Source organism: Manis pentadactyla, chromosome 8 (assembly GCF_030020395.1).
Source record: "Manis pentadactyla isolate mManPen7 chromosome 8, mManPen7.hap1, whole genome shotgun sequence".
NCBI lineage: Eukaryota > Metazoa > Chordata > Mammalia > Pholidota > Manidae > Manis > Manis pentadactyla.
Window position 1 is genome coordinate 27377719 of NC_080026.1, and position 12275 is coordinate 27389993.

The following is a 12275-nucleotide window of genomic DNA, read 5'->3' on the forward strand; positions in this document are numbered from 1 at the left end:
TCCTTTGAAATTTTTATTTCTGATAACATATTTTTATTTTCAAGAGATTTTTCTTGTTCACTGTACCTTTTAAGTGTACAGTTTTCTTCCTCCATGGTTTTGGTTTTGTCTTAGAAGATATTAATAAAACCTTTTTCTATTTTTCTTTTCTTTTTCCATTTTATTATTTGTTTGTTCTTTGAAATTTTATCTTGCATTTTAAATGTTATTATTGAGTATCTGGTGATACTTTGTGTCCATTCACTTACTTTTTATTTTTTAAATTTTTATTGAAGTATCATTGATATGCAATCTTGTATTTGTTCCAAACATGTAGCACAGTGGTTCAACAATTACCTGTATTGTTAAATCCTTACCCTCTCTAGTGCAGTTACTATCTCTGTCAACATAGAAAGATGTTACAGAATCATTGACTATATTCTATGGTGTACTACTATCCCTGTGACCAATTTATATTACGATTGAGAATTTTTGTTCCCCTTTATCTCCTTAATCTTCCCCACCCTTTCACCCCAACCCTTCCCCTACGGTAACCACTAGTCACTTCCCAGTGTCTATAAATCTACTGCTATTTTTTTCATTCTATTTTGCTTTATTTCCATATTCCACAAATAAGTGAAATCATATGGTATTTGTCTTTCTCTGCATGGCTTATTTCACTGAGCATAATATCCTCTAGATCCATCCATGCTGTTGCAAATGGCAAGATTTCTTTTTTTTAATGACTGAATAATATTCCATTGTGTATATGTACCACATCTTCTTTATCCATTCATCTGTTGATGGATACAGGTTGCTTCCTTATCTCGGCTATTGTAAATAATGCAGTGATAAATACAGGGGCACACATATCTTTTCAAATCAGTGACTTTGTTTTCTTCAGGAAAGTTCCTAGAAGTGGAATTACTGAGTCAAATGTTATTTGTATTTTTACTTTTTTTGAGAAAACCCCATACTGCTTTCCACAGCAGTTGTACCAGTTTACATTCCCACCAACAGTGCAGGAGGGTTCCTTTTTCTCCACATCCTCACCAACACTTGTTATTTCTTATCTTTTGTATAGTGGCCATTCTAATAGGTTTGAGATGATAGTTCATTGTGATTTTGATTTGCATATCCATGATGATTAATGATGGGGAGGATCTTCTCATATGCTTGTTGGCCGTCTATATTTCTTCTTTGTAGAAGTGTCTTTTCAGGTCCTCCAACCATTTTTAATTGGTTTATTTGCTTTTTTGTTATTGAGGCATATGGGTTCTTAACATATTTTGGATGTTAACCCCTTATTGGATAAATCATTTACAAATACATTCTCCCATATTGTAGGTTGCCTTTTTGTTCTGCTGATGGTGCTCTTTGTTGTACAGAAGCATTTTAATTTGATATAGTCCATTTGCTCATTTTTTATTTTGTTTCCCTTGCCTGAGGAGGTGTGTTCAGGAAAATAGTGCTAATGTTTATGTGCAAGAGATTTTTGCCTATGTTTTCTTCTAAGAGTTTTAAGGTCTCGTGTCTTATATTCAGAACTGTGATTTATCTCGAGTTTACTTATGTGTTTGAAGTTAGACAGTATTCCAGTTTCATTCTCTTATGTGTAGCTGTCCAGTTTTCCCAACACCAGTTATTGAAAAGACTGTCATTTCCTCATTGTATATTCATGTATCCTTTATCATATGGTAATTGACCACATATGTGTGGGTTTATATTTGGGCTCTCTATTCTGTTCCATTGATCTATGAATCTGTTCTTATTCCAGTACCATATGCTTTTGATTACTGTAGCTTTGTAGGATAGCTGAAAGTCAGGGAGCTTAATACCTCCAGCTTTGTTGTTTTATAGAATTGTTTTGTTATTCAGGGTCTTTTGTGGTTCCATATGAATTTTAGAACTATTCTTGTTCATTGAAAAATGTTGTTAGTATTTCAAGAGGGATGCATTGAATCTATAAATTGCTTTGGGGAGGATGGCCATTTTAACAATATTAACCACTCTTTGACAATCACCACTCTTCAAACATAGTACTGGAGGTCCTAGCCATGGCAATCAGACAAGACAAAGATAAAAAGTATCCAAATTATTAAGGAAGAAATAATATCACTATTTGTAGATCACATGATATTTACATAGAAAGTCCTAAAGACACTACCAAAAAGCTATTAGAGCTAATAATTGGATTCAGCAAAGTTGCAGGATACAAAATTAATGCACAGAAATCTGTTGTATTCTTATAAACTAACACCAAACTAGCAAAAATAGAAATCAGGAAAACAATTCTATTTACAATTGCATCAAAAATAAAATAAAATAAAATAATAAAATAAAATAAATAAAATACCTAGGAATAAACCTGACCAAGGAGGCAAAAGACCCGAAATCTGAAAACTATAAAACATTTACAAGAGAAATTAAAGAAGACACAAATAAATGTAAATCTATCCCATGCTCATGGATGGGAAGAGGTCCATTTATTTTTAAAACTGGAACTTTAAAAACCAGGTGCAAACACTGCATACAGGGCAGAACTTTTTGCTTCTTGGGCTGCATTATACTGCAATGAGACCCATGTAAGGATTTGTAGCTCTTATCAATTGGACTAGACAATTTTCCCAGAGAGAAATCTTTAGTCATATTCCTGGGGTGGGCTGGAGGGAAAATGTACATGAACCTGGGTATATGCATAATTTCTTAGAAGCCAAGTGGGAGAAAGGAGTTAGGGTTTTCAACATTGAGAATGTGACATTTTGCTCAATCACTCTATTTTCAGTCAAATGGCTTAGCCATCTCTGTGGCTATCTTCTTGTCCCTAAGGCTAGACCTAAATCAGCTCATCTCTAGAAAGTAAACCTTATCTTTGTTAGTCTGGGGAAGATGTACTATTCTGGTTTCACAGGCTGGAGGAAGGGATTAATGGTCCAACTGCTAATTTTACAAACTTTTAACCACCTGTTTCCCATCCACCTTGAATCCTGGCTTTCAGAAATATGGTACCTCCAATTCCTAAACATTTCAATGGTTCTTTAACCTGCGTCAGATGCTACTCTTTGATTTTCTTCCCTCTTTCAGGGCAATTATATTTCAGCTTTCTACATCCTGCTAAATTAGTCTCTTGTGCTTTCCACCTTTGAGAATGTGTTGACATCTTTCATGTACTCTTAGCCCTTACCATTTTGGGTGTCATTCTATGTTTATGCCACTTTTTTTCATATACTATCTTTTTTGTGAGATATATGACTAGTATTATATGGAAATATAGATTAGCATATACTGATTTTGCTCCCCTAAAATGATTGTTAACTTACCCAACTTATTCAGGGACTGTACTTTAAAACGTATAATAGTTTTCTTATCTTTCTTTTATATTCTCTGACACAACTATACTGCAGTATCTTTTAAAAAGTTGAGATTTTCTAAAGGACAGGCAATTACACAGTTAAACTGTTAAACTGCACAGAAGTACATGAGTTGATCACAATTCCATTCAAATGACATGTTTTCTAACTTTTAACATGCTTTTCTTCAGTTTTAAGTATTATGGAGAGAAAGAAGCATAAGAAACAGAAAGGTAACAAATATAGTGTATAAAAATATATGTAACAAGTTTGTTATGAAATAAGTTAATATGTCCATCAATACAACCCAGTAACAGTTACACAATGGCAATATTATTTAGAATTCAGTGAAAAATGTGACATTTGGAGTCAGTTACCAGTTTCAAACAGTCTGGTTCTGTTGTTGTCACCTAAAAAAAGACTGTCTATGATTCTCTCTTCTGTTCTTTTTTTCCCTCTTAATTGCCGTTTTTTCCCAGACCAGCTGTAGCATCTATGTCCTGACTTTGATCCAACTACTTGCTTTAACCCATAGAGAAACTGTCTCCCAGAGACTCTGCCTATATCACAGCAATGTCTATATTCCTGACAAGCTTGCTGATTTAACACAATAGAATGTAAGAAGAGTCACATGAAGTAGAGCTCCCACATACTGGGAAAGAAAATTATGACCTCTGTTTAGTAAATATTGGCACAACAATGCAGTTAAATATTGTGAATATATGCAATTGAAATTTATTTTCATCTCAAGTAATATCGTGAGTATATATGATTGAAATTTCAATGATTGAGGCCCAGGTATCATTATTAGTTTATTTATTTGTCTTTCAGTAGAAGTCATGCTTTAAAGCATTATTCTCATTTGATTTAGGACAATGAAGCCATTCTCAATTTTGGTCCTGTGTGGGGTACTGGGAGAAGGTCTTTGAAGCCCTTTCAAGGAGGATGATGCAAAGTGACAGTAAACGTGTCATAACCAGCTATGACCCCAAGATGAATATGGATAACACATCTGACTTGTTAGAACTGCATATTTCTTACTTGTTACCTGATTGTAGGGGGCTAACTACCAGTACATTAATTAAGTACTGAGGGGCACACCAAGAAAACCAAAATATTCACCGAATCACTGAGCAAGGTACATTAAGGTAGGAAGACATATATACAATCACAATGTAAGACACAGTGCTCCTTTCAGAATCCACCATGAGGAAATTACTATGGTGGAAAACATTATTGAAATCATGAATTTTGAAGTCAGTATCCTCGATTCTCATCTAAGTTACACAATTTATTGTTTTTTTCCTAATTTTCAATCATTAACAAAAGTAGAGACCCAAAATTATGACCCAGTTTCAAAATTATCAAGAGATTTTTCCTTCCTTCCTTCCTTCCTTCCTTCCTTCCTTCCTTCCTTCCTCCCTCCCTTCCTTCCTTCCTCCCTTCCTTCCTTCCTTCCTCCCTTTCATCCACCCTTCCATTCTGTGGTGGGAAGAATAATGACCCCAAAAGATGTCCATATCCTAATACCCAGAACATGGAAATGTTTTATATTAAATAGCAGAAGGGAATTATAATTGCAGATGAAATTAGGTTGTTAATCTACTGGTATTCCTGTATATTTGGTATATATATCTGGAAATATTATCTTACATCCACAGTATAGTTATAGCTAAAAAATTGAATAAAAATTCTCTTTTCATTCAGATGTCCTCAATTCTCCCAGCAATATAATTCATAGTTGGTCTTTGAATTAAGATCCAGAATTAAGTCCACACATTGCATTTTGTTTATTAGGTCTCTTCATCTTATAATCCAGGATAGTCCCTTCTCTCTCACCTGAAATTTCATGCCATGAAATTGTTGAAGAAATCTGACCAGCTGCCAGGTAGAATGCCCAATATTTGTTTGTTTGTGAAGTCATTTAACTTGCTTCTCTATTCCTCATAGTTTTCATAGATTGGAAAATAGCCCTAAAAGTTTAGTTGGATTCAGGTTTATTAATTACTGAATATACTGCATGACTAGTGCTTTCTACTTCATGTTGTATCATATCAGGGACATAGTTATGAATTGTTCTATTTTAGCAGTGCCAGTGTTGATCAGTGAGTTCAGGTAATGATAATATGATGCCCCTTGCCATGTAGTTTCTTATCAACTTTTTCTTTAATGTTTGATTTTTGCCTTAATCAGTTATTCTATTGAGTTGAAAATAATTATTTTCTAAGTATTAATAATTATTAGTAGTAGTTAATATTAAAGTATTAACTATAATTTTTAAAAAGAAAGTTTTCCAAAGTGGAAGAAAGTATTATAATAAGGTACTATATTTCTCATGTCCAAGAAAAGAGAGAATTGTGCATATACAAACACACCTATATTTTATATATAGGTATTGCTTCTATTACTTTACATGTACATAAACATGTAAATGTATACATTTGTAAAAACAGTAAATGTTAAAGTATTATTATTGTAAGTATTACATGTAAACCATGTTTTCTTTGTAAGTATTACTTGTAAAGTAATAGAAGGATAAACCAAAACATAAAAAAATATGTATAAATAGTGGGAGGGCATAGGGTGAAGGGGATAGGGGCAGAATCTAGACTTTTCTGAACATATCTTGCTTTGCAGATTTGAAGTTGAAATTACCTAAGTCAATTTTGAAATAAATTTTCAAATTTAGGAGAAATTGACAAAGACTGAAAACTATTCTAAAGTATTTAACCTATTTATGTATATTATTGGTAAATGAAGCCATACAGAGAAGTGTTATTACAAGAGCCCTTAAAGCAGAGTAATTTGACTTATTATTTGAGTTGTTTTCTTTACAACTATAGAGTTGAATTCTACTGAGATGTATTCTAAGGACAAAAAAAAACCCACTTCATATTAAACTGTTAATCATTGTTCATAAGAGTTTGGGCATTATTCATTTTAAAACTGTATGTATTATTAATTTTAAAACTATATATATGGTAATGATAACATATATTAGATATGATAAAACTATTAATCAATATTACTAGAACCAAGATTTTCAGCATGAGATAAAAAGTAAAATCAAGTAAGTTAAATAAAAATCACATCCTAAATTGAATTTAAAATACAAATATGATATAAAGATATAATTTCTCTTAAAATATGTATTACCTAACTGTTAACTGAACACCCTGGAAGCAATGATCAACCCAATTACAATGTGCACCCTTATTGTTAAGATTATGGTTTCTATTTTCCTCCAAAAGGAGCTGGATATTCTTAGAGAAATGATTGATGCCATTTGAGGTAGGAAATATACAATGTAAGTCTATATCTTTCATACCAAAAGCAATGAAGCTATCAAAAAATGGTTGAGGTAATGTCAAAAGGACTCAGGAGCTACTTAAAGAGTCACAAATGGAAAACTGGAGCATTAATAAGAATAGTAATTTGAAATTAACTAAAAACACATTAGAAATACTTCAATCCATTTGTTCATATGACCCTTTTCATTGTTTCCTTTCTTTGATATTACATCATGCTGAGATTAAAAATAATGTTACTAGAGGTCAGGGAACATATCATGTCTCTTTGTCAAACACATAATGAGATGCTAATCACCCATACAAGCAGCAGATCCATTGTCTCAGTAACAGGGTGCCCTAACCCAGTGATTTCCATGATGGGCTTTACAATGTGATGCTTCCAGGGTGTTTTCAGGTTTCTTTCATAAAGATTATGCAAAAATCTATTTAATTGAAAATTAATGCTATAGCACCTTCAGTTTATGAAACAAAATCTTAACACTATTTGACTATAAACCCATGTAGTTTTAAACTCAAAAGTAAACAGAAAATCATTGTGCAGAAAATAGCTATAGAAAAAGTTTATTTCTTACATTTGAAATTAGTTTTTGACCCCTTACCTAGCTTTTTCTCCAGTTTTGTATAATTTAGTGTTACACAAACAACTCTGTGAATTACAATAGCTCCCAAAGGCATGACTATAAAAACAATTGGTTTTTATATGAATGCACATAAGTTATTGAGAAAGCATAATTCATCTTTTGCATATTCTACTAAAGAAACAGGAAGTGCACAATATTTTTTGTTTTCAGTCATAAAACTTTCTTGACAGTTCAGCATATTGTGAGGAATTAGCTACCAAAAAAAAAAAAAAAAAAGAGAAACAACAATAAAAAAAGCCTTTTAAAATGAGATATCATGGAAGTAGGAAGTTCTCAGGATCCTGAACTGAAATAAAAGCAGGAACCTGGAAAGTCAGCAAGGATCAAAGTAAGCTTAGGATCAAAGAATGACTTTCATGCTAAAAGTTTCTGCCAAATCCGAGTGTTACTGAGCTGCAGTGTAGATAACTAAATGGGACATGGAACAAGCCTAGGCCTGGCCAAGGAAACAAGCTGATAGGAGAGCCCTGCATAATACTGACAACCAGAGAATTTCTAAATGATCAGCAAGAAATATTGTTATCATCTGAGAATCTGTCACTATAAATAGGCCCTCACAGGGACTAACATAACTAGTTTCCTGCTATTCATATGACCTGAAAAACCTGAAAACAAGAATTTAAAATGTTCTTGTGTCAGAAGCGACCCTGGGCACCTGGCAGATGCAAACATGAATATTTCTAGAAAAATATACTTTAACCCAGTCCTCAAAGAAATTCCAAAAGGGTCAAGATAAATGAACAGCTTAAAGTTAATAATTACAGTGTACCCCAGGAAATAAGCATTATAGTTAAAACCAACAGCAGAACTGTAAATTCATCACATATTAGATATAGAATGTAAAATACTACCAGGTAAAGGAAATGCTTTCTTGGTTTGGGTTCCCTAGAAGTGGAGCTTGAGACAAGGATTTGGATAAATATGTTTTACTGAAGGAGAGCCAATCAGGGGGAAAAAATATGATGAAGGAGGAAATAAAGGAGAATATGCAGAGGGAAAGAGCTAAGCAAGGGTGAAAGGTAAAATTCCAGTCTTGGCTTAATCCACAGATGAAGGATGGTTTCTGAAGCATAAACTGCAGTGTGTGAGTGTCCTCATATTTTAACAATGACCCTGGCTATTTTAACAAGCATACATGACAAAGACAATCAATAGCTACCACTGGCAAAGATCAGGGGCAAAGGAACTCTTATTTCCTACTGTTTGGAGTGAAAACTGATATAACCACTTTGGAAAAGAGTTTGATATTACATTATAAAGCTGAGCAGGTGTGTGCCCCGTGACCCTGCATTTTCAGTTACATGACCTAGACAAACTTTTAAACGTGTGTACCAAGAATGTTAATAGGAGCATTATTGCAATATTAAAAATATTTGGACCAACTCAAATATTCATCAGTAGTAGAATGAATTAATAACTCCAGTTACATAATTGAATACTGGACAGCCATGGAAATGGATAAAAAGCCATATGCAACAAATGAATGTATCTCAAAAAGTATGATGTTGAGCAAAAGAGGTAGAAGAATGTATACAGCATGATTACATTTATACAACGTTCACACACAGGAAAAAATAGCTAATATAGTTTTATTGGTACATACCCTAGGTGTAAAACTTTCAGGAAAGTAAAAGAATGATTGACACAAAGTATAATTTGATGATTATCTCTGGATTTAGGGAAGGAGGGGAAGGCAAGCTGAGAAAAAGGGAGTTTCTAATGCCCTTTTCCTTAACCTGAGTGATGAGAACATAGTGCTGGTTAGACTTTGAATGAATTGTATATATACTTTAATGTAATTCTAATGTGATTAGCCGGAAATATTTTAGAACTTAAACTTATAAGCACTTCCGTGTACCTAATCTTACTCAACCATCTGACTAATACCCCTGAGATTTTTTTTCCTCAAAGTATTATCTGTTTGTGTTTCATAGAAGTTAGAGTTTGCAATTAAATATTTACTTGGGTGTTTCTGTTTGCTGTTTTTCTCACTAAGTTACATGTTCCACAAAAGCTGAAACTATGTCTATTTTGTTTACCACTGTGAGATTCAAAAATGAGCCCTTTCACATGAAGTTGTCTGTGGTTGAGTTGTAGGATTTTGCCAAAAGTTGGAGTGGGAAGCTTTGCTAACAATTATGCAACCACTCAATTAAGTGAGCTAAGGAAAACAGTGTAGCACAGTGCATAGTACATGGTAATTACTAGAAAAATATCAGTAGTTCTAGCATTAGTGTGGGAGCTCTGCATCTTTTTATTTAACTGTACCATCCAAAGTGGTCATTCAAGTTAATTTCATTCAGATTTGTTGCATCAAGAGCAATAATTGCGTTGTAGCAATTCATTCATACATACATCAGAAAGTTCAAATACAATGCTCATTAGAAACTCTTCGGTTAATTAAAACAAATGTCTCTAAAATTTACACAAAAATTACACATATATTATGAAGTTGTCAGTTAAACTAGAAGTTATAAACTAAACCAATATAACATTTCCCTGATGGTTAAATGTGACAGGTAACCAAAGCTATGGGACAATACTTGGACCAATGAACACTTTGATCCACTAAAACACTAAGAAACTGGACAAATAATTGGGTTCCTCAGAGCCACAGGTTCTTATAATTCTATAAGATGTTTCTGAAATATACAATTCATTCTACCAATCATGTGTAATCAGTTTTAAAATATTTCCCATAATTAAAACATGAATAATAAGAACAAAATAACTACAGCAGCTTTCATTAAGATTTGCTTAAGTTGTTCTAGAAAACACTGCTATTTTTCTGTTTCTGCAGAGTTAAGTGTGGAAGCAAATAGATTGACAAATTTGTAAACATCGTGGAAAGAATTGTACAGAGGAACTGGAGCCACACGGATGCCATTTGGATCCCTCTTGTCACACTGTGGGGGAAAAGATACAAAGACACAATAACATTAGCATCATTCACATAATGAAGATCTACTTTCAAGATAAACTTACATAAATCAGCAGTCATGCTGATTTCCCTAACTTAATAAACAACAAATTTCTTTTACTTTTAGGAAAATCAGTGTTTCTACTTTATTTGAAATTCTCCTTTAAATAATAATTAAAATACCAATGGGCTGGTGCATGAATACCCAAAGGACTTACCTGAAGTCCACTCAGCCATCACCTTCTTTAAGCACCCAATAGATCATGTGTACAATTATCTGTGGGGAGATGCTGAAAGACTGGAATCCTTGGACACATTTAAATGAATGAGAATCTCACTGAGCTCTGAAGAGTTTTAGTCAATTGCCCTTACATTTGACTCTCTAATCCCTCAGCTCTCAGGTAAGAAGTTGGCCGTACCCCCAGGAATGCTGAAGTGTCATAGAACAGGGCCAGGTAAGTTGGCTGCCCTGAAGATGGCTATTGAGTATGTGTAGGTAAGTCTGCTATGGGCTAGACAGTGTGGTTTATGTGTGCTGGTCCGTAACTCTCATAGCAATCTTCTGAGGTAAGTGTTTTTGCACTTAAAATATGGATGAGAATACTCAAGCCAGTACACGTTCACTGACCTTCCCAGGAGCACACAGCTTGGCAATGACAGAGCTTGATTTGGAAGGCTAATATTCGGATTTGTGCCTCTGGCCTCCGAGGCAACCCCTCTTAAAGGTTTGGATGACTACTTTAGTGGAGCAGCTTCTAAATTACATTATCCCTAGAAATACATATGCTACCACCATTATTCTTGAAATTACTCTGTTAACATTTATTAGTTCTCTTCAAGAGACTGAGAAGATCGCTTAGGCCCAAGTATTAAAAAAACAAAATTTGTTCCCTACAATGTTAACACTCCTGATATGTTTCTACATATCTTTTTGGACTGAAGTGACAGAATTGAAAATAACTTAGTTGAATCAAACAACTAAATCAAAGTGACTTCTTTTTTTCCCTTTCAGTGTATTGATATCTTCTTTAATTCCACTTATTTTAATAAATAGTATGTTAGGGTTTCACTAGCAAAAACTAGTGAAAACATGTCCTAATTGATGGTAATGGAACTATTTTTTTCTACTCAAAGTGTAATGAAAATGATGAATAAATTATATAACACCATTTCCTATATCCAAAATTTGTGTTTTCTTCCCTTTTATTGGAAATGAGATTTCTATGCCCTTCAATGAGCATAGCGATGAATGCTTACCTGGCACTTAATTTATCCTAATGACAGATGTGAAATAATGTGCAGCAGTGAATTACCAAAGAATCCACATTTCATCCCCACATGCAACCCATAAGGAAAGCAAGAGATTTACTTACAACCACTCCTCTCTTTTCTAGTTCTTGGAATACACGGTTCATGGGAACAGAAAACGTTAGTGTTAACTGGCAGCCACGCTCCTCTAGACACGATGGAGTAATTATGTTCACAATTGGTTTCCTGGGTTCTGCTTTATCTTTGCTATAATAATGCTTGATCATGTATTCAAGATAACCAGTCAGCAAAATAGATTTTCTCCTCAATGCTTTCATAGTTGCTTGCCTAAAGATCTGAGAATGAGAAACAATTAGATGAACAGGGTCTTGCTGATTTACAAAGAAGCAAAAATTAAATCGTTCACAGAAAAGGAAATGTCCACTTTTGACCTTTCCAGTAAACATGATGTTTAGATACTCTGTAAAAAGATGTCCTCTTCTAAATGTTTGGCTGAATGCAAAATGCCATGGCAGAGAAAATGTACAAAAATTATTTAAACAATACTTGCAAGATAAGATGAAAAACGTAAACTAATGTAACATTCCTTCTGAGTTATTTTAAATTAGCTTAGTATAATTGGTATACTATTTATGCACATTATATATTATATAAATGCATATTTGTACATATTAATACATGCACTTAAGTATAATAAAATTCAAACTTTTCCCACCAAACCATTTATATAATCATAACGAAGAAGACTTTTTTTCTATTCTGATATAAAGTGTGTTTGGTCCACAAAAATGTACAAGAATGAAAC

At 33.4% G+C, this 12275-nt stretch overlaps 1 protein-coding gene across 2 annotated transcripts in view; it reads right to left on the reverse strand.

Annotated features, from left to right (window-relative positions):
• Positions 1-8367: 8367 nt before the first annotated feature.
• KYNU (kynureninase) overlaps positions 8368-12275 on the reverse strand; it is a 101795-nt gene continuing 97887 nt past the window's right edge. Inside the window, exons 13-14 of one of the 2 annotated variants that reach the window (XM_036912739.2) lie at positions 11575-11805; positions 8368-10187 (exon numbers count right to left, since the gene is read on the reverse strand). In XM_036912739.2, coding sequence (XP_036768634.2) covers positions 10062-10187; positions 11575-11805 — 357 coding nt within the window. In that variant the 3' untranslated portion in view covers positions 8368-10061. Of the gene's footprint in view, positions 10188-11574; positions 11806-12275 lie in introns of those variants that run through there. The other variant, XM_057505631.1, reaches the window with a different exon arrangement.